We start from the raw sequence: 23,068 nt of genomic DNA, 5'->3' as shown, positions 1-23,068 counted from the left end.
CCATTTTAAAGTCTGTGGCAGACCAAGAAATCAGCTGTGGAAGGGCAAGGCTGGCCTGCTTCATGCTTCTGGCTCCTAATGACATAAGCCAGGCTATGACCAAGAAGAATGCTACAGGCCTGCCTAGCTTCAGGATACCTGAAAAGGAGTGACAGAAGTCAACAGCATTGACCCAAACAAGGCCGTGTTGCTGTGTCGCCCCTGTCCGCTCCCCAGGATCACGAGTTCTTAGACTATGGAACAGACACACCACCAGCAGAAGGTATTTTTATTTGGCTGTCATAATTTCTGGGCGCCTCTTTCTGCACCTCCATTGCCCTGCCCGACTCTAGCTAGGTTGGAAACGCAACACAGGCCGCCGCTGACTGTGCTCCCTCCCTTTCATGTCCACTGAGTCCAAGTCACAGAGCCAGGTTGTGGAATGATGGAGGGGCACTGAGGCAAGACCACTGGGTAGCTGTGTTCTCCCTGTGGGGACAGGGAGTCTGGACTTTAATTTTGTAGAGCCCCACACAGCTTGGTGGGGTATTGGCTCAAGGTCCTGATGCCTGCAGGGCTCTGAGCTACTGTGAAGTCCTCAGACTGCAAGGACACATAGGTCCCTGGAGACAGGGCAAGGGTGTGATAGTGGAGCGTTTGGGCTGGGGCACTGGCCCTTGAGGTACCCTACATTCTACTGTCTTATCTGGTGCTCCGAAGCCCTGCCTGGCCTGCCATGGGCATCCCTGGGCTTCTAAGCCAGGGGTAGACTAGGGTGGTGGCTGGCAAATAGCTATAAATAGTGGATTATTATCCTCCTAGGTTGTGCCCCTGGAATGTCCCCAGCCTGTACACTATGATGGTGTATCGCACCATCACCAAGGCTCTCATAAACATGACAATGAGCAGCAACCCAGCCTTGCCCTCAGCTCCTTGGCATTGGCCACCCTTCCAGCGGCTCTGTCAGGACCATCCAACAGCCCTACAAGTCCTCTCTGGTGCTTGCCCAGACATGTCCTCCAACAAGTACAGCTCTCCTCCTCTGGCCTCACATTTGCCAGCTGCTCTGGGGTGGCTTTATGTCATATCTGAGGTCACTAGTGAGGGGCAGGGTCTTTATCTTCACATCAGTCATTCCGTCTGCAGGACACGGTTGGAATCCCATCAGAAAGTCAGTTGCTTCCCAGGCCTGAAAGAAGACAGGGTGATGGTTAGCTTGGGGTGGGGGATTTTCTCAGGACTGACAGGCACTCGGGGGAGGCTGGCCACACCCTCATCTCTGAACCCTGCCTCCCAGGCTCTGCAGGAAATACTTCGTTTCCTCTTGGCTAAGGTATCATTCCTCAGCAGACCCACACTCATTCCAACCCCATGGTTTCTACCGGTGCCTCTACTTCACACACACACACACACACACACACACACACACACACACACACACACACAGAAGGGGGGAGGGAGTTAAAATAAGTCTTTAAAAGGATGGCCAGGCAGTGGTGGCGCACACCTTTGATCCCAGCACTCAGGAGGCAGAGGCAGGCAGATCTCTGTGAATTCGAGGCCAGCCTGGTCTACAGATCGAGTTCCAGGAAAGGCACCAAAACTACACAGAGAAACCCTGCCTGGGGAGCGGGGGAACAACAACAAAAAGGATGTAGTCTTGGGTTCCACCCTAGGCATACAGTTTTAAGTCTGGGTTTGAACAGGATCCTCACATCCATGCACACGAAAGTGTGAGCATGGTATGAATTCCTAGTTCATCTGCCTAAAGTCTGGATAATAAGCATGGTGGAGAAGAAGCTGCAGCCAGCTGGGAGTGGGGACGGTGGGCTGTCTGTGTGGCACTGCCGTGGCAGAAGGGTGATAACGGCCCACTGGACGTGGGGAGTAGAGGATAAAACAGCATGGCTTGTACCTGCAGTCCTGCAGGGCCAGCGCTGTGTGCGAAGCCACACTGTGAAATCCAACAGAGATGCCCCCCCTTTTAACATAGTCTTTCAAAGTATTTATTTATTTTTGTATTTATTTATAGCATGTGTGTGCTTGTGTGCCTACATGCCATGGCCTGCGTGTAGAGGACAAGGACAATCTGTGGCCACTGGTTTTTTTTTTCCCTTTTAACACACAGATGCCGGGAATGGACCCCAGGTCATCAGGCTTGGCACGCTTACCAGCTGAACCATCTCACTGGCTCCCTTTTCACATATCCAGACCTGTCCTAACCCAACTGCAGGACAGGAAGGAAGTCAGGACGCATCTTAGCTTACAAAAGTTAAATGCTCAGCTCCCAGGCCTTTTAGACACCACGGGCCACGCCACAGACCCCCATGGGATCGGAATCTCATGGCCCAGTAATTCTAGTACACGGTAACTCTAGTACACGTGAGTCTAGCACACGGTGAGTCTAGTACACAGTAATTCTAGCACACGGTGAGTCTAGTACACAGTAATTCTAGCACACGGTGAGTCTAGCACACGTGAGTCTAGCACACGTGAGTCTAGTACACAGTAACTCTAGCACACGTGAGTCTAGCACACGTGAGTCTAGCACACCGTGAGTCTAGCACACGGTGAGTGGTGAGTCTAGCACACGTGAGTCTAGCACACGGTGAGTCTAGTACACAGTAACTCTAGCACACGTGAGTCTAGCACACGTGAGTCTAGCACACGGTGAGTCTAGCACACCAGTGAGTCTAGCACACGTGAGTCTAGCACACAGCCAGGGCTGAACTCCCCCGTTTCATCTCTCCAGGCCAAGGACAGGTGGGGTGAGAGTTGGGACCAGCCCAGGCCTCATGTCTGACGTTTCCTCTACATTGTTGAGAAGCCTGGGTTAGGATTACTTAAGGCTGTCCTGGAAGACGGAAGGCAGTGTGAGCCAGCTCCCACCTCAAATGTCCTAGCTCCCCTAGATCAGCATGCAGCCGTGCCCAGGAGGGTTGGAGAAGGGGTGCTACAGCAGAGCTGAGAGCACACCACTCTGGGACGTGGCTCCTCATAGGAAGGGCCCACCACGTGGCCTCTCAGATGCCACTTCGGCTGCATGCACTGTGTCCTGGTGTAGCAATGGAGCTGGGGTGGCAGGAGTGGTGGTGTGCCCTGGAATGGAGGGTCTCACCGCAGACGTATCACTGAATGGGGCCAGGTCTCATCACCAGGGGACCTTCCCTAATACCAACTCTGGTGCTCAGTGCATTATGAGAGACTCTGGGAGACTTTAGCTCTGAAGAGACGCACTGACAGGTGAGGGTGGCTGCCATCTATGACACACAGAGGGTCACAGCATGACCTGTTCAAGGCCACAGACGGCAGAGATAGCTTCATTTGAGGTCTTGTCCTTCCTAATCCTCTGAGAGCTACTGCTCTTTCTCTCTCCCTCCCTCCTTCCCTCCCGACCCCCTCTCTGTCCCCTGGAAGGGCTCTTAAGCAGGAGTTTGAGGTTTGTTGGAAGAGCCTTTTCCTGGCAGCTCTGGAGAAGGAGGACTTGTGGTTATGGGGTCGCTCCAAGGGACTTCCAGATGGGAACACTTCCAAACTCAAGGATTAAGGGAGATTATAAAAGGGCCTGTAGAAAGGGGCCAACCTCATTCCCTCAGATGTTCAACCCAGGCTTGGCAGTGTAAGGGCGGATTTGACTCCATGGATGACGAACGCCCCTGTGGGGGACATATACCTGTCTGCAGGTGCCCCTAGTAGGGATTTAAACATTTTGCTGGCATTTCTCTGGATCCTAAATCAAGCCGATCACCCTGAGTCTTGGTGCATTCTCAGAACCGGGAGCCTTATGTTAAATTGCCCTCTCTGGGCCTCCTGTTCCCTCTGTAGTCACAAATTCCCAGTAATGAGTGCTAGGAAGAAGCCATAACAGGGCAGCCTGCTAGATTAAGAGCGGAAGAGCCCCAGGCAGGGCAGGGTGTTTGCTTTGGCTGGGAGGGTGCTGGCCTGGCTGCTGACAGCGGGCCTGATAAGTGGGCTTCCCACACAATGCTACACAGTGGGCCCTGGGCCATCTGCTGTGTCCGGACAGGTTAAGCCTACTGGCCCTTTGGCTCTGACCTGGGGGAAATGCCCCCCCCATGTCCCCTCTCCATGGCTTCCCCCGAGTCTGCATGGTCACTAAGAAACCAGGAGGTTGTTTTCCTTTGGGAATAACAACTGGATGGTGGGACTTGCGTGTGTGTTGATGAATTACTTCCAGGCTTCTGACTGTTTGGAAAATAGCACTCCCAGCTGCAGCGCTGGGCAAGGCTTAGCTCTGCCCTCCAATCCATCCAGGTCCTCCCCTGCCCCCACCAGGCTAAGAGGCACAGCAGAGAGGGCAGCCCTTGCTGGCTGTGGCTTTCAAGACAGCATGGGCTCAGTGGAGAGCAGAACACTTGGACTTCCGTGGCTTTGCCTCGTTAGCTGAACAGCGTAGGGTGGTGTCCTCAACTGTAGCAAGCCTCGGATTCCCCATTTGTCAGAACAGGGGTCCAGATCTTGCCTCTGTGTGCCTTATAGTGTGTCAAGAGCATACAGTGCGGTACTGTAAGTGAAAACCTTCATTAGTGCTGACTAGCCCGTGTGTGTGTACTTGAGTGCGTGCACGCGCGTGCGTGTGGGTGTGTGTGTGAGTTGTGTGGCTGTGTGCACGGGTATGCATATGGAGGCGGGAGTTCCATCTTGGGTGTTGTTACTCAGATGCCATCCATCTATTTTTGGGTTAATTAATGAACTTAGGGTGTGTGCTATGGCCCACATGTGGAGCTCAGAGGACAACTGGTGGGGGCTGATTGTCTCCGTCCACCATGTGGGGACAGGGGATCAAGGCCATCAGGCGTGGCAATAAGTACTTTTACCTGCTGAGCCACCTCGCTGGCCCCACCTTGCTTTTTTGAGACAGGGTTTTCCACTGGGAAGGGGCACTCACTTGTTCGCCTGGGCTGGCTGGCTAGAGAGCCTGGGGCCTGTCTGCCTCCGCTTCCCCACTACTAGGAGTGTGTGTGTGTCTGTGCTCAGCTGTCTACAGTGGTTCTGGGCATGAAACTTGGATCCTTGTGTCTGTGCAGCAAACACCCATGGGGCCATCTCCCCAGCCCTGACATGTATCTTAAGTAAACTGCTCATGCCAGGCGGTGGTGGCACACGCCTTGAACGCCAACACTAGGGAGGCAGAAGCAGGCAAATCTCTGAGTTCAAGGCCAGCCTGGCCTACAGAGTGAGTTCCAGGACAGCCAGGGCTACACAGAGAAAACTTGTCTTGAAAAAACAGAAAGTAAAGTGCTCAGGCTTGTGGCTCTCTGGACTGTTGGGGACAGTACCAGCAGGAAACACCACTGTGACACCAACCTTGAGCTTACCTCTCTTCTTCCACGAGAGTTGGGTGACATTTCTCTTATTACAAAAGTACACAACTTAAAAATACTGCTTACTTGTATGCTCTGGAGGGGAGGAATGATGGTTGACTTCTGCAATTTACTATGGGGAGGGCTGTCAAGGACCCCTCCTTCCCCTCTGTGTCCTCTGCACACCACCCCCTCTCACTTCCTCAGGGAGGTTTCTGGTCCCCCTGTGGCAGGTAATTTTGATGGTCAACTTGATTGGGTTGAAAAGTGCCTAAGAGGCTAGTAAATCACATTTCGGGGATGTGGCATTTTCAGAGAGGACTAAAAAGCAGAGAAGAGTGACCCTGAATGGAGGTGGCTCCATCCAGTGGGCTAGGGGTCCGGACAGGATAAAAGGGGGAAATGGAGAAAGCCTTTTTATCCTTCAGCCCACTTCTTGACTCCATTCTGCGAATCCTTCTTCTCTGTCCTTCCTGCCACCATAGACGGACAGTTCCGACACCACGAGCCCAAGAGAACTCCCTCCTTACAGATGTTCGCCCCGGTGTTTTGTCACATCACAGAAAGGTGACAGACACACTCCTTTCCCATCACACCGCAAACTTGTTATTCGGATGACAACATTTCTGTCCACAGACAACCTCATCTTCAGTCTCCACTTAGCAGCACAGCCTCATTCTGGCCCCCTTCAATTGTCCCAGCCCTCCTCTCCTCTGCACAGTGACCCTCCCAGCCCCCTCCTCTGCACAGTGACCCTCCCTGCCCTTCCCTCTGCACAGCGGCCCTCCCAGCCCCCTCCTCTGCACGGTGACCCTCCCAGTCCCCTCCTCTGCATGGTGACCTTCGCAGGCCCCTCCTCTGCATGGCCCTCTCCTCTGCATGGCCCTCTCCTCTGCACAGTGACCCTCCCAGCCCCCTCCTCTGCACGGTGACCCTCTCAGCCCTCTCCTCTGCACAGCGGCCCTCTCCTCTGCATGGTGACCCTCCCTGCCCTCTCCTCTGCATGGTGACCCTCCCTGCCCTCTCCTCTGCACAGCGGCCCTCTCCTCTGCACAGTGACCCTCCCAGCCCCCTCCTCTGCACGGTGACCCTCCCAGGCCCCTCCTCTGCACGGTGACCCTCTCAGCCCTCTCCTCTGCACAGCGGCCCTCCCAGCCCCCTCCTCTGCACGGTGACCCTCCCAGCCCCCTCCTCTGCACAGCGGCCCTCCCAGGGGAGCTGCCCTGCCTCTGCTCCTCTCCTCCTCCTGCCCTCCCACACAGGCCTGACCCGACATAAAATGGCCCATGCTGTCGCTCCTGGCACTCACACCGTGGGCATCCAGTGACAGTCTAGTTGTTTGATATGAGGATGACAGTTTTCCTTCAGCTGCAGCGCCCCATCCATGTGAAGACTCATTCCTTCTAAGCCACAGACAGGCGACAGAGAAGCTGGGCTGGCATCCACCTGGGCCAGTGACAGCCACATCCAAGACTCTCTCCTTTTATGTTGTCTGTGGTTTGAGTTTGCGCACAAGGCTTGGTTCTCCATGTGGTGAGGCTGGAGGTGGGACCCTTAGGAGGTGGGGTCTATTGGGAAGTCCTTAGGTCACGGCAGAAGCCTGAGCCCTGAATGACTCTCTGGGTTCCTGTCTAATCATGTGACCTGAGTACCTCTCTGGGTTCCTGTCCCACCATGTGACCCCTCCGTCTTACCCCCTTCTGCCTTGAGGTTCTGAACAGAGCAGAGCTGTTCTAACTATTGTGTGTGTCCATGAACTCCCAGAACTGGATTAAATGAATCACTTTTCTTTACTAAGTTACCCAGCCTTCGACATTTCATTACAGCCATGGAAAATGGACAGACAGGTATATCATCAAGGAGGGCAGCTTTGGACAAGTCGAGACAATGTTAAACCTTTGGAGTGTTGGGGCGAGGCTGAGACTAAATGCAAGTGTAGGGTAGGGGGTCTGGCCCTGTTCCTGTGTGTGTCTCGGAATGAAAAAGGCTTGTCCGCAGTAGAGATGGTTAGCTGCCAAGCAAGCAGGCCAGTGAGGAAGGCCAGGAGGGGCCTTCTGCTCTTCCTGCTATGGGACAGGTATTTCCTTCATGACTGACAGTGTCCCCAGCCCTGGGCCTTCAAGTGGTGTTTACATCCATAGCTCCTTGGCAAGAACTATGCTCCGAGGAGAATGACGTTTCTAGCCAGGGTCTCAATAAATTACCAAACGCCCTCAGCTCCTTCCTGTTTAGAGAAGGCTGCGCAGGGAGAGAGATGTCTTCAGGTGACAGAGAACAAAGCCAAGGTCTGGAACAGGGAGGAGGCTGGCCAGGTGCAGCAGGAGCACCCAGGCCACTCACATACCTGCCCCCAGTACCTGGAGAAGCAGGGCTCAGCTCCCATGAGGTGACTGAGGCTGCTGCTGTGGGTGCTGGAGCGCACGAGATGCCTCCTTCCTCTGCAGCTTCCGGCTTGCTGCAGCACGCCGCCCCCCTTCTCCTAAGTGTGGGACAGAAGAGTGGGGACAGTCGGGCCCTGGAGGGGTTCCAGGGGATGTGTACTTACATTTCTTCTGCAGAATGCTCTGTCTGGCCTTGATGAATGCCAGGATGTCAGAATCTGTCTGGCTGTCTCCAGTGAGAGGGATGGATGATATCTGCTTTTCGGAGATGCTGAGGACAAACACCAGTCACAATGTCACAAGTCGCTGCACGTTATATCTGGATGTAGCCGCCCCAAAGTGACTTTCTACCTTACTTAATTTTGTTTTTTAAAGATTAAAATGTGTGTGTGTGTCTGTCTGTCTCTATCTGTTTCTGTGTGTACATGTGTCTGTCTGTCTGTTTTTCTCTCTCTCTGTATCTGTCTGTCTGTCTGTCTGTCTGTCTATCTCTCTCTCTCTGTGTAGTCAGAGGACAATGTTTGGCCGGTAGTTCTTTCCTACCATGAGTTCTGGGGGTCAAGCTCAGGCCATCACATCTGTGTAGCCTGTGCCCTTCACCCACTGAACCTGCTTTTCTGGTTTTGGTCACTTGGTTTTCACCTGACCTCCCAGCTTTCCACTTCCTCTGTGTGAAGACCTCACCAACTCTTTCACTGTGCCACTAATCCCCCTTCCTGTCACTCCCGGAATAGAATTCAAACCCTGTTCCCTGGCTTCCTGGGTCCTGGTGCTCTGACTCGGGCTCACTCCCCAGCTTTCTTTCTGCTCCTTCCAGTCTTGGGGCCTTTGCTCCAGCTGCTTCCTCTCCCTGCTGCGGCCCAGAGCCATCGTTATACAGCCGAACAGCGCTGGGCACAAGACTGGCAAAGCCAGGCGAAGAAGGAGGGGGCGGGGCCACTATCCCTCCCTTTATCAGGAGAATTTTTGGAAATTTCACATAACTCTTCTACTTACACATTTCATTGGCCTCGTGGCTGCAAAGGATGCTGGGAAATGTGGTTTATTAACGGTGGCACTTTGGCTAAAAATGGTTGTGATCTGAAAGGGACAGAATAGCAGTCTCTGCCTTGGGGGCAAACAGCTACCCCTTGTCAGCAGTGTGTGGGTACAGGGGAGACATCATCAAGATGTCAAAGTGATGTTGAGCGCCAAAGGAGAAGTCAGTGTGTGTAAGCCTGGGATGAGTGATGGTGACATGTCACCCTAATCAGGGCCCCAGCCTCCTGGGGAGGCTGGTCAGCTCTCTTTGGCAGTGGGGCAGAGGGCTCTGGCACAACTGCCCTAACTGGCCTTTTTTTTTTTTTCCCAAATTCCTCTTATGTAGACCAGGCTGGCCTTAAACTCAGAGACCCACCTGCATGTGTCCCCCAAGTGCTGGGACCAAAGGTGTGTACCACCACATCTGGTGCATCTTATACATACACCAGGAGATGGAGGGCCTTGGAGCTTCGGGGAAAAATTCCTCCAGTTTTGAGAGTCAGAATGCAAGAGAAGATTTGGGGGACTTCCCAGGTACCAGGGCAGGGGTCAGTCCCAGGTACTGCCTACAGTAATTAGACAAGGGGCGGTGGGATGTCTTCCTGTATGCTGTGAATATGTGTGGCTCCCAGTGGATAACAAATAAAGCTGTTTTGGCCTATGGCAAGAAAGCTTACAGCCAGGCAGGGAATCCAAGCAGAGATACAGAGAGAAGGGCGGAGTCAGGAGAGAAGGCAGCCCACCGCGACAGGAGCAACAACATGCCAGCAGACCGGTAATGCCACGGCCACGTGGCAACATATAGATTAATAGGAATGGGTTAATTCAAGATGAAAGAGCTAGCTAGCAAGAAGCTGAAGCCGTAGGCCATACAGTTTGTAATTAATATAAGCCTCTGAGGGATTATTTTATAAGTGGTTGTGGGACCGTGGGTAGGAGAGATTTGTCCGGACCTTGGGGCCGGTGGGACTGGAGAAACTTCCCACTACAACAAGGGGCCCCTTGGGTTGTTGGGGATGCAGACCTTAGGGCTCACTCTGCCCATGGCAGGGGCTGTCACTGTGTTAGGGGAGGAGGTACATACCTGTCTTGTAGCTGTGTCCTGGAGCTACTGGGCCCTTGGCTGTGTTCACTGGGGCGAGGGGAGGGGAGGATTCTTCTGGCATTTCTATCACTACAAAGACAAACCAACAGAAACCAGAAGTCCTGGGGCAGTGCTAGGGGAGACTCAGGGTGTGTGTCCCCAAATTCACAGGAAGCCCTGATTCCCAGAGGGATTACATTTGGAGGTGGGCCTTGGAGAGTGACTAGATGGACGAGACCTTGTGGGTGGAGCCCTCACAATGGGACTAGTGCCCTCGTGAGAGGAAGACAGACTAGAACATGTCTAGAGACTGCAGGAAGGAGGCGTCTATACACCAGGGAGGGAGCCCACAGCGGGATCTACATCTCTGTGCTATAGGTTGAGATCCGCCCCTAAAGTGACAGAGACAGCTCCTTTGGGAGGTGATGAGGTAATGAGGCAAAATCCTCAAGACAGGGATTAGTAATTTTACAAAAGAAACATGAGTGCTTCCTGACCCTGCCACTGCGGGAGGGGGCAGGGCCCTTACCAGACGTCCACACTGTCAGCTCCATCTTCAACTTCCCATCTTTGAGAACTGTGACAAACACAGAAAGACAAGAGTGTGGAACATGGGGCAGCGGATGAAGGTTCTCCTGGCATGCACGGGATCCTGGCTATGCCCATACACCAGAAAAACCAACCACCAACCAACCCAACCAACCCATGAGCCAGAGCAGACTGAACTGACTATCTGCCCCCCACATGCCCCACACCCCTCAGCTATCTTGGTGATTGTCATTGTTGAGCAAAGCATCGCTGGCTGAAAAGATGGACAGCAGGTAAAAACTGCAGTGATCACAACTGTCCTTTACGGACAGTGTCTACAACCGGAACCTCTGACAGTGCTCTGGAGACGTCATGCCCCTTTGCCAGCAGCGAAGGGGCAGAGACCCAGCTCCACGCTGCCACCCTCAGCAGTCTGAGGCATTCTGTTAGACCTATAGGGGCATCGACTCTGAAAAGAATTTCAGGACTAATCAGGCAGAGCTGGAGGTTAATAGATACATCAAAGGCATCCAACAGGAGAGTGAGTGCACACCCAAGAGGTGTGGGCTTCTTGAAGAGGAGCTTCAGAAAGTAAGGCACATCCAGTGTGGGTGCTGGCTCCTCAGCGGAGGAGCGCGGAGGACTGTCTCAGCAGAAGCCATGTTACCTTCCGGTGGCCCTCAAGTTACGTCTCAAAGGACACTTGGAAACCACTGCACTCTTCCCATTTCCTTCTCTTCTGAGACAGGAGACTGGAGGGTGGCTCCAGAGGCTCCCTGGGTGAAACTATAACCTGACAGGTGACAGCAGAGCCACTAGGGATGCACAAGGGACTTAGGGCATGTCCCTTTCCTGTTTCTGGTGATAGTCCTAGGCAATAGCAGTCTCACAGCTGGGAGGGAGGAAGGCCTTAATCGGCTAGTTGTTAATGGTGCTGGGCCCTTGTCTCTGCTGGCAAGCTGCTTCAGATGGATTCTGGGGTGAGGGCTCCTTTCTGCTGTCACGTCCCTACATTCCCCCGTTTTTCCATCTTGTCTCAATTTAGCCCCTGCTGTGATCTGGACAGGAAATGTCCCTCCTAGGGGCACTGGTGTTAATGGCTTGGCTGCCAGCTTTGGGGGACAGACTGGGTCCCGAGGGCCCTTCCCAAATCTATGGACCAATCCTCTGATAGATTGGTGATCTGATGACGTTAGTAAAACATGGTGGAAATCAGGAGGTGGGGTTGGGTTGGAGGAAGCAGGTCGCTGGCAGGGGGCAGGTATGGCTTTGACTTCCGGGCCCTTCCTGTCTGTCTGTCTCAGCTTCCCAATGCTTCCACGTGTCTGCAGACCATCCTTTCCTCCAGGATCTGCTGCCTCACCTCGGTCCAAAGCAATGCATCCAGCTGACCTCAGACCAAAACCCCTGAAAACTTGGGCCAAAATAAACCTTTCTTCCACCAAGTCGCTTCCCTCGGGCATTTCGTCACAGCGTGGAAAATTCAAACACAAGCCCTCAGTGGTCAGAGAAGGACGCCACCACCCCTTAGAGATGTGACTGGAGATGGAGAGGTTTAGTAGCAGTGCTTGAAGTTCATCTCATCTCTGAGGCGTCTTCCACTGACGGGCTCCTGCTGGTGATCCAGGGCGGCACTCTGACCACACTGCTGCCCCTGGATGGTCTCTGATGGCCACTGCATGCTCGTGGAGGGAGGAGCCTTGCCTGGCAGCTCACCAGGTGTCACACCCATTTAGCACTCCCCTGCTGTGTGCTCCTTGCCCAGCACTCTTGGCTGCAGGAACCACACATTCCTCATGTGAGCGGACAGGAAGGCTGCTCTTTATTCCCTGTGTCTCTCTAGGCTACACTGCAATCTGCTCTCCTGTATGGACTTAGGAGCCTCTTCCATGCTTGGGGATGCTGTGAAGAGCAGTGTCAGAGGCCAAAGAGGCTTAAGAAGTCACATGGTCAGAACCTTCATTTTACAGTTGGAGACACTGAGGCTGGGAGGCGGGCCAGGGTGACAGACAGGTGGGGTGTCTTAGTAAGTGTGCCGTCATCTATCCAAGCTCTTGCTTAGGCCCACAGCTTGCTTTCCCAATTACGAGCTGCCCAGAGCCAACCTTGTGCTCTCTCACCTCAGACATGATGACAGGACCCCTTCCCATGGGGCTGTCTCCACAGCCTCAGGATAAAGAAACAGTAAGGGAAGCCAGAGGGTGTCGTTCCCAAACCCTGCTCACACCCCCATGCCCATGCCCTAGCTGTCTGAAGTTTGTGGAACCCTAGGGAGGGAGAACGGAGCCGGGTCTGGTGCGGGGTGCTGCAGGACCGGAGACAGCCACAAGGTGGCAGACTCTGCACACTCTTGGGAGAATGGCCGCACTATCTCAGAGCTTCAAGGGCGGCTGGAGAAAGTCGGGGAAGGGAAGGAGAGGCTTCCTCCCGCAGATGCCACCTTCACCCATCAGGTCAAGGGCAGTTTGGAAGCAGCAGTGAATCTGGAGGAATAAGCTCCTGGCTCTCAAAGGGCCCTTTCACACCATGCTTTCCCAGTTTGTCTTTCTTCAGAGCCCAGGGGAAGTTCACAGGTGCCGGGCTGCTGAGGGTCAGGCAGGACCCCGCATCGGAGTGGGACGGACCAGGGGGCAGGGCAGGAGGATGTGACCACACCGGGTACACAGAGGCAGCCAGCGGCCCCTGTAGAGGCCTGCTGCCTGGTCTGTGCCCTGTGAGACTCAGGCAGGAGGATGGTACAGTGTGAAGTCTGGGGAAAAGGACTCCCTAGTTCCTAAGCTGTTCCCCAACCCTGGGATGCCACCATTCAGACCTTCCTGCCTCTGGGATTAAACGGGTGCAGCACCAAGCCTAGCCCAGTCCTATCAATTAATTAGTTTATGAGGCAGGGCTCACTGTGGAGTCCTGATGTCTGTTGTTTTGCTGTTTAAAGCTGGCTGGGCCATTCATTTTCTTACTGTTGCACATAAAGTGGCCTGTGTGTATTTTGGGTACAAGTCTTTCATAAAACGTGTGCTTTGCAAACATCCTCCAGGTTATGTACATTTCTGTTTCTTAACTGAGTCCTTTTTTAAATTTTTATTTTATCAATTGTTTATTTATTTCTGTGTGAGTGTGTATGAGTGTGTGCACATGTATGTTCAAAGATGCCCATGGAAGTCAGAAGATGGCATTGGGTCCCTTGGAACTGTAGTTGCAGGTGTTTGTGAACTACCCGGAGTGGGTGCTAGGATCTTCCAACCGCTCAGCCATCTCTCCAGCCCAATAGTACCTTTAAATTTTAAATAAAGTTTAATTTACTGTTTTTTTCTTCGGTGAATTTACTGTTTCAGATACTGGGGATGTCTTTCTGTATGCTGTGAATGTGTTGCTCTGATTGATTGATAAATAAAATGCTGACTGGCCAGTAGCCAGGCAGGAAGTATAGTGTAGGCAGGATAAGCAGAGAGGAGAATGCTGGGAAGTGGAAGGCTGAGTCAGGAGATGCTGCCAGCTGTCGCCACAATGAGAAGCAAGATGTAAGGATGCCGGTAAGCCACGAGCCACGTGGCAAGGTATAGATTTATAGAAATGGGTTAATTTAAGATATAAGAACTAGAAAGCAAGAAGGCTGCCACAGCCATACAGTTTATAAGTAATATAGGTCTCTGTGTGTTTACTTGGGTCTGAGCGGCTGCAGGGGCTGGGTGGACACAGGAAAACTCCAGCTACAGTCAGATATCCAAACAAATCACACCTTACCAGTTGTAGCATGTGGTGAGTGGTGGGCACTGTTCCTGAAACAGAGTGCCAGGGGAGGCACTGGCACTGAGGCCAGGCACGTGGCTGGGAGGTCTGGTGGAGTGTCAGCCAGAAGTGGGTTTTCTGTATGGGTCCTTCTGTTTTCTAGATAAGATTTTTCTAGTTAAAAATATTTATTTTTAATTGTGTGTATGTGTATGTCTGTGTGTGTGCCCACAGAAGCCAGAAGTGTTGGATCCCCTGGAGCTGGAGTTACTGGGGGGTTGTGAAAGGCTGGGGTGGCTATGGGGAACCAAGCCCTGGTCCTCTGCAAGAGCAGTAAGTGCTCTCAATGGCTGAACCATCTCTCCAGTCTGGATTTCTAGATACCTTCAGAAGTCCTACAAAGACAGTCCATCCTGTCCATCCTGTCCCCCTGTCCATCCTGTCCCCATCCCTGTCTCCCTGTCCATCCTGTCCCCTCTCTCCCTGTCTATCCTGTCCTGTCCTCCTGTCCCCCTGTCCTCCTGTTCCCCCATCCCCTGTCCTCCTGTCTTTCTGTCCATTTCCACAGCAGCTGGGACAGTTCTGCAGTTCCCAGCTGGCTCCACCCTGACTCAAGCGCACACCCTCCATGCCTGGGTTTGAGGGTCTACCTCCTTCCCCTGCAGCACACACCCAGGGCACCATGTCACCTGGAGCTGTCAAGCCTTTGTTCTCTCCCCTAGGCTTCCAGACTCGCAGACTCTGTGGTTTTTATGACCTTGTCATTCTGGAGCTGTACTGGCCAGGTTTTTTGTAGAAAGTCCCTCGGCTGGGATTTGTGTGACATTTCCCTTAGGCTTCTACTGGCACTGTCTGGCATCTTTGAAAAATGTGTGTGCACTCATGCGTGAGTGCGTGCGTGAATGCGTGCGTGCGTGCATGTGTGTGTGTGTGTATGTGTGTGTGTGTATGTGTGTGTGTGTGTGTACCACAGCACACACGTGAAGGTCAGAGGACAATCTGCAGGAGGTGATTCTCTCCTTTCACCATGCGCTCCTTGGAATCAAACTCAGGTTGTCGTAAGGTTCTGTGGCAGAGCCTTTACCCACTGAACCATATTGCCTGCCTCTGATATCTCACTTTTATTTATTATTTTAATTAATTAATTAATTAATTTATTTTGTGTATGAGTGTTTTGCCTGAAGGTATAAAAGTTCATTGCATGCATGTGTGCTGTCCTTAGAGATCAAAAGAAGGCATTAGATTCCCTTGACTAGAGTTTCAGATGGTTGTGAGCTGCTGTGTGGGTGCTGGGAACCAAACCTGGGTCCTCTGTAAGAGCAGCCAGTGCTCTTAACCTCTAGACACCTCTCCTGCTTCCTGGTATCTTTTTAAAAAGCGTCCTTTCAGACTTCTGACATGGGATGTTGGTGTCCTTCAACCGAAAGGTTTGATGGCCTGGATGGCAGAGATGGACGCCCCACTCACATTGTCCTGTCCTCTGGCCTGGCAGGGCTGAGTCTGATGTGGGAGGCAGGAGGTGCCCATCAGAGACTCTGGCACCATGTCCAGTGATTAGCGAGAAACCAGAGAGTGAGGTGCAGACACGCAGTCAGTCCCACTGGGTATCCCCACAATAAAGAACCAGAGGACATGAGATCGGTTGGAGCTGGTGTTGCAGGCATTTGCGACTCATGCAGCAGTGTGGGAAGCTGTCCACATCTTGCCCATGTATCTCCTGAATCTTCTCTAGGACAGTGGATGTTAATACTCTTGTCATAACTCCCTGGGTCCTGGTGGACTGACTATTCCCCAAGCACTCCTCCCAGGCCATGCCCCTCCTGCTCACACCAACCCTCAGGCAGCAGACCAGGCTCACATGGTTGGACCGATTTTCTCCTGTTATTGTAGTGGTAGGTGCACTGTATTGGCTGTCAGAGTGAGGGTCTGGAGGGGCGTACACTCAGTGGAGCTTAAAGCCACAGCCTGAGGGGCTACAACTAACTAAACGGCAAAGGCATTCCATTCTCCAGACCACAGGAGCCTTGCCTGGGTGCCCTGACTCAGCTGTAGCTCTGTCCTGACCTTTTCTTGGAGAGACGCTCTGGCTGGTCCCTCTGTGGCACCGGCTTCACACCCTCCTGAGGATTCGCCGCTGGGGAGTTTACCTGTTGGCTCAAGAAGGCATTTTGTAAGTTAGTGTAAGTCCAAAGTACAATGTTCTCAATGTAACTCTTGTCCTGTCCCCAGCACTGGGTCTGGAACTGGGGGCCTCAGGCTGGCCAGGCAAGTGCTCTACCCCTGAGCTGGAGCCTCAGCCCTTGATGTGATTCTTTAAAACGCCCTTTCTTTTCTTTTTAAAATGTTTATTTATATGACTGTGAATTTGGGGATCAAAAGAGGATGTTGGGTCCGCTGGAGCTGGAATTACAGGTAACTGTGAGTCTCCCAGTTTGGATTCTGGGAGCCTAACTCTGGTCCTTTGGGAGAGCAGGAAGTGCTCTGAACCAGGAAGCCTTCTCTCCAGACTTCTGATGTCATTCTTAAGGGGGGAAAAGCCTATTATAGAAGTCAGTATACATGATGCCTATGGCAAAAAGTAAATCTAGACATAGTTACTACCAAAGTTCTGTTCATCAAAACACTGTCTTTGGATGAGGACATTATCAGTAAGGTCTGGCTTATTCTCTGTGCTCCTAGTTCCCCAAAATGGGGCATATATTAATTTTTTTCAGTGCCATGTAGCAATTCTTGGGAAATCCTTCCTGGGTGTGATTCTCCTTGTCCCTAAGATCCTCTTATGGAGTATGGAACACTTCCTGAGCACTCACCTCTGCTAGGATGGTCCTGGAATGACTGTATGTCTCCAATGACCCTGGAGAGCAAGGCTGGAGTGGCAGTGACTCTGAGTCTCCCAGAACACCCCGAGAGCCTCCCAAGACATCCTGTGAGTCTCCCAGAATATCCCATGATGCTCCCTGAACCCATGGGCACAGTGAGCCTGCAAGAAGCTGCTGCCAGGCTGTTCCCATTGGCTCCCTGGCACTCTGGAAGCCATCAGAGAACATTCCTCACCTCCCTTGTTCTGCCTCAGTCTCCTAGGAGACTCTTACAGGGTGGGCTGTGAAAGAACCCACAGCTGTGTGGCATCGGCTTCCCTGCGGCAAGCTGTCTGTCCTCTCTGTTGGCACCATCTGGCCTCTTCCGTTTCGGGGATGACGCCCTGGGTGGCAGGAGGCACGTGGGTCTGAGCACCTTGGCCATGTTGGTTTTCATTGTTTACACAACTAACAAGCGATGGGAATCTGGAGCCTTGTCTGAGCTTCTCCATATCATAGTTCGTGACCCTCGGAACTGTCCAGTGCTGAACCCCGTGGGCATCCGCTGAAGGCCTCACTCCCAGGTGAACTCGCTACAAACAGTTTTAGACTCAGAGTCCCAACAGAAGCCAGGGTCATTGTGGACACACATAGAAACCAGTTATATCTCATCTCCCCTAACTTCTACCTGAGATTAATAAATGACATCAACAGTCCCTGTGACTTTGTCACCAGTCAAAACCACACATATTGTCGTATCATCATGGCTGGTGCAGAGCTATTGAAATACTGTGTTCATTGTGACTCTGAAGTCACAGTGAATGCTGCTAATACTTCATTGATAACCCTGCATATCTACAAAAGACTATGCATATTTTATTACATAGCTTTATTTTAAAATTTTTTTGATAGCTATATTTCAGATTTTAATTTTCTTTATTTTCCAATGCATTTACTTTTAATGAACTATTTTTTTATTGTACTGTCATATAATCACTGGTAATGTATTAATTTATTATTTTTATTTTTAATTCATTTATCTACTTATTTGGTGTGTGTGTGTGTGTGTGTGTGTGTGTGTGAGAGAGAGAGAGAGAGAGAGAGAGAGAGAGAGAGAGAGAGAGAGAGAACAACTTGTGGGAGTTAGTTTTCTTCTCACACTGTGTGGGTTCCAGGCATCACAAATCATCCTCCACATCATCCCCCATCGACTCTCAGGCCACATAATGCACCACATGTCTATTTAAATCTAGGTTGCACATGTGAGAAACACATGCAGTGTTATCTTCCCAAGTCCTCCTTATTGAGCAATTATCTCCAGCTATGGGTAATGATTCCATTCTTCTTCATGGCTGACTAGTACTCCACTGCACGTATACATCACGTTTCAGCTTCTCATCTTTTGATGGATACCTACGCTGGCCATTGTCAACAGCACAGCAATGAGGATGGGTGTGCACATTCCTCCTTCAGGTACACATCCGGGAATGGCACAGCTGGGTAACCTTGTTGTTCTAGCTTCTGTTGAGGAACCATAATACTGATTTCCACACACATGAAAAAAATCTTTTTGAGATGAGGTCTTGCCTGTGGGGGGCCCAGGCTGGTCTTGAACTCACAATCTTCTCGCCTCTGCCTCCTAAGTGCTGTGTCTGCAGGCGTGTGCCACCATGGCCAGTAGCAATGTGCTGGTCAGTGCTTGGCTGGGTGTCCTTGGGCAAATACCTTTTCTGCCTCTCAGTTCCATTGCCCTTAAAGTGAGGGGTGAGCCTGGGAGACTCTCCAAGGGTGATGTGACGCTGTGACCGCCTCACTTCCTCCCTAGCATATCCAAGGGTTGCACAGGGACAAACGCATCTTAGCAGGCTCTGTGGCTTTCACAGCATCACAGAGACTTTCTAGGGATTCACTTGGAAATATGCAAAAATCATCTACAGATATGTCTTCAGTGAAGAACCAGAAACTACCTAAATATTCAAGACCAGACTGACTAAACCGTCTAAAGTATATTCACGTGATGAAACAGAGACAGTTGGAAATGACATTACAGAATTATGATACAAAAAAAGCAGTCATTCTAAACAGTTAAAAACACAAGGCCAACCACGATACTTGACGACCAATGGGATGGAGCTGAGTGGAAGGATGCTTGCTTAGCATGCTTGAGATTCTGGCTTCAGTCCTGGTACCACAAGCCCTAAACCAACCAGTCACTCTCCTTTCCTACACACACACACACACACACACACACACACACACACACACACACACACACACACACATACACACACACACAGAATGTATATGCGGAAAAAGCATGCAAGATGTCATAAGCCAACCTGTTACTACTGGTTCTCTCTGAGTGGTGAGATAAAAGTGATTTTTACTTTCTTCTTTATGTTTTCTAAAATTTCTAGAACTAATATGCAAGTGTGCGTGGCTCTGTAATAAGATAAAGAGCAGGCAGGCGTGGTGGCACATGTCATTAATTGCAGCACTCAGGAAGCAGAGGCAGGAGGATCTCTAAGTTCAAGGCTAGCCTGGGCTACACAGAGAGACAGTGCCTCAAAGAAAGAAAGAAAGAAAAAGTAGGGAAGAGAAGAGAGAGAGAGAGAGAGAGAGAGAGAGAGAGAGAGAGAGAGAGAGAGAGAACGGACGTCCAATGAAATCCCACAGTATCTTAGACGATACAACAGGATAACAATCACTGTATTGGCGTCGTCTCCCACTGGGCAGACTACCTGAGGCCCTGGAGTGGAGACACTGGACTCCGGACCTTGTGTCCCTGTCACTCGGGTGAGCACTGGTTTCCTGAGCCAGGCCAAACGCACACAGGCCTGGAGTCTGAAGCCCTCGCTCTCCCTGCTGAACGTCCCGGGGCTCCCCGCAGCATACCTGCAGGCTGGCGGCCTCCTCAGCCCACCAGACGTCGAACTCCTTCTGCAGCTTCAGCTTGGCTTTGTCCATGAGCAGCTGCAGGTGCTCAATCTCCACCTTCAGGGCTTTCAGGCGCATGAATGTCGATTTGTACCTACAGTGGGGGCAGAGAAGCAGCAGTGTGCTGATGCCCTGAAGTCACCGGCGGGGGGCGGGTGTGTGTGCTTGTGCGTGTGTGTGTGCGTGTGTGTGTGCACGCGTGCGTGCATATGCGTGTGTGTCTGTGTTTGTGTGCTGTAAATGAAGAGAGTCTATGTCTCAGGAGCCTGGCAGAGCTGCCCTGGTGCAGGAAAGGGTGACAAGAGGAGTCTGCCAGGGCTAGATCATGGCACCAGGTGTTGAGCCCATCAGAGAGAACAGGGTGGGCCATTTCTGTTCAGCAGGCACTCGGGGATCTTCTCCAAGAATGAGAACTCCCTTTCATTGAACATGCACTCAGGACAAGTGTCACCGTTGATCTTCACTGTCAGCTTGGCTCGATTCTGAGTCACCCAGGAGACACACCTCTGTGGGTACCCGCGAGGGTGTTTCCAGAGAGCTTTAACTGAACAGGGCTGGTGTACCCTGAACACGGGCGGCACCAGCATCCATCTTTGCTCTCCGACTACGGGTGTGTTTCTGCCCATGCCTTCCTCGCTGTGATGGACGGTACCCTCAGACCATGAGCAGAAACAAACTCCCCTTGCCCTGAGCTGCGTTTGCAGTTGCTTTTCACAGAAACCAGAGAAGCACTAATCCACGGAGGGCAGATGGGCAACTGAGGAAAACCCCAATGGCACCAGTGTGGAAGAGAGCACATGCGTGTGAGTAACACGTGAGCCTTGGCTGGGAAGCTGTGAGGGAGTGTTGCTCAGGTGAGTGTGCGTGTGCCTGCGTGTGCGTGTGTGTGCGCACGTGTATATGCGCATGCATGTGTGTGTGTGCGCACATGTGCGTGTGCGTGCGTGTGTGTGTGTGTGTGTGTGTGTGTGTGTGTGTGTGTGTGTGCGCGTGTGTGTGCGCTGGGGGACTGCTGCACTGATGTCATCAGTAGCTTGAGGCAGGAGGTGACTTGCACGGGACCTCCAGACCCCAGCCCTGGCATGGAGGATAAAGGAATGAATGAGCCTGACCAGGGAAATCTGCATCTCCTCACCCTGTAGAATTGCTTTGGGCCCCTCGGTAGCTGGGTGAAGGTCTGAGGTTCCCAGGACCCCGGTAAGCTTTGGTAAAGCTGTGGAGTGTAGCCCACCATGAGCCTGCTCCATGGTTCCTTTAGAGCAGTGGTTCTCAACCTTCCTAAAGCTGCTCCCCTTTAACACAGTTCCTTACGTTGTGGTGACCCCCCCAACCATGAGACTATTTCACTGCTACTTCATAACTGTAATTTTGCTACTGTTATGAACTGTAATGTAATATCTGATGTGCAGGAAATCTGATATGTGACCTCTCACCCATTCGGATGGGGTGCTTCCCCACTCAGCATCCTCCCTTCCCAGGCCTAGGCCTTGCTTGAGCTAGCCCTCCCCTCTCCTGTTATTTGAAGTTCCAGGCTGGACCCATTTCCTAAGGGGAAGGTGGAGGCCCAAGGGGGTTGGGGTCAGAATGCATGTGATAACAAACAAACCGGCTGACAGCTCACCTGCTCTTTTCCTCCTCCAGATGTGAACGCAGCTTCTCTTCCTGGAGGTCAGGCAGGGAGGGTGTGATGGTGTTCTCTGAGACTCCTGGAGGAGGGGGATGCCAGTGGGTTACAGCAACCAAGAAAGGTGGAAGGGAGAACATGATGGGGCCAGGAATGGAGAGCTCAAGGGCATCCAAAGACAAAGGGGGTCCTGGGATTCCTTCCGGAGCCTCTGGGTGGCAGCCTCAGCTCGGCCTCAGAAGCGGCTCCCCTTGTGTTCTCCCACACCTGACATCTGTCGCCGGAGGGGACTGTCCCACCTCCCCTCTTCTCCCCTGCACTCAGGTCCTCTGGGGTCCACAGGGAAGAGGCGACCCGCACTTCCGCATTGAAAAAGCCCTTTCTGGACCAAGATGAGGGCGTGGCTCTGACTGCCTCCCTGTGCCTGCACCAGTTCGGCTGCTCCAGGCTCAGAACCCTGGGTCTTGTTCTCCACCTCCATATAAGGCCGAGTTTTTCAGGGTGATCAGTAGAGGTGATATGAATCTTCATCCTTTATGACCAGAGACAGAACCAGTGTGTGTGGGGGTGGGGGGATGGGGGTGGGGTCTGGGCAGGCCTGAGCCCTTCAGTGGGGCTGACTGGTGGCTGTGACCTGCCTAGATGTTGACTCTTCTGTGTGGGTACCTGGCTGTAACTGGGGAGCCCCAGGTACCCTCCTAGCTCATCTGCTAAACCTCTGGGGGTGGTGGTGGTCTGCCATTGGGCAGTGCTTCTTAGTCAACACGGAGGCACCACAAAGCCCAGCAGAGTGAAGGCCTCCCCTACCTACCCCTCACTGGCTCTGCCCCTGACCTCCGCCCCTGCCCCTCCCTGTGAAGCCCGACCTCCCCCGCCACAGAATGAAGGTCTCCCCCTCCCCAAATCCTGCTCTCTCACCTCACCCCCCCACCTCCTGTCCCCCAACCCATGCACTTCCTGATCACGTCAGACTTAATCCTGATGGCAGTTATTTGAGGCAGCATCACTCCTGCGTTGCTGATGAGGCTAATCTGCCAAGTCCTGTGGCTAACTTCCGGATCCCCATCTTTGTGGGTGCCAGGGTCCTGGATTCCAATCTCCTTCTAGAACATTTTATTCATTTATTATTGTGTGTGGGAGGGGGGAGTGCACACGTGTCATGGCGCACATGCAGAGGTGGCAGCAACTTTATGGAGTCAATTCTCTCCTTCCACTTTTAACCAGGTTCCAGGGATTGAACTGAGGCCTGTGTGTCAAATGCTTCACCCACCCCCCACCCCGCCCCCAGCCATCTCACCAGCCCAGCATCTCTGGGGGACGATCATTTGCTTTCTGTTCACAGACAGGCAGCGGCGGGCAGCTCCGCGCTGCATAGGAGAACATGTTTCATGGGTCACAGCTATTTCCACCAAATTTGAGTGGAGACTGTCCCTCCTAATGTCCCCTTTCATCTCCATTTTTGGAGCAGCACAGGATGTCTTTTCTATTCTGAGGGTCCTTTAAATATTCAGCGCCACCACACTCCCTGAGTCTGGAGTCTCGTTCGCAGGCTGGCTTGCCCACTTCCTCGTGTGGAGGTTAGGGACCTCGTTACTGCCTAATTAGCTCATTTCAAAAGCAGAGACCTGGTATAAGAGCCCATCTAGGGTGAGAGGTGCAGGGTGGAA

The 23,068-nt window shown here is 52.4% G+C and overlaps 1 protein-coding gene across 6 annotated transcripts in view; it reads right to left on the bottom strand.

Moving 5' to 3' along the window:
• Positions 1–252: 252 nt before the first annotated feature.
• Positions 253–23,068, bottom strand: part of Kif6 (kinesin family member 6) — a 315,011-nt gene continuing 292,195 nt past the window's right edge. For 5 of the 6 annotated variants that reach the window (XM_052745598.1, XM_052745604.1, XM_052745602.1 and 2 more), the window contains 7 exons: positions 21,399–21,483; positions 19,736–19,871; positions 16,107–16,189; positions 10,318–10,365; positions 9,789–9,878; positions 7,849–7,955; positions 253–1,168 (listed from right to left, as the gene is read on the bottom strand). In XM_052745598.1, the coding sequence (XP_052601558.1) occupies positions 1,152–1,168; positions 7,849–7,955; positions 9,789–9,878; positions 10,318–10,365; positions 16,107–16,189; positions 19,736–19,871; positions 21,399–21,483 (566 nt within the window). In that variant the 3' untranslated portion in view covers positions 253–1,151. The remainder of the gene's footprint in view (positions 1,169–7,848; positions 7,956–9,788; positions 9,879–10,317; positions 10,366–16,106; positions 16,190–19,735; positions 19,872–21,398; positions 21,484–23,068) is intronic. The other variant, XM_052745599.1, reaches the window with a different exon arrangement.

Source organism: Peromyscus californicus, unplaced genomic scaffold, assembly GCF_007827085.1.
Source record: "Peromyscus californicus insignis strain IS unplaced genomic scaffold, ASM782708v3 Scaffold_19__1_contigs__length_69161282, whole genome shotgun sequence".
Classification (NCBI taxonomy): Eukaryota; Metazoa; Chordata; class Mammalia; order Rodentia; family Cricetidae; genus Peromyscus; species Peromyscus californicus.
Note: the sequence above shows the minus strand (reverse complement) of the source record. Positions and strands in the feature narration are given on the sequence as shown.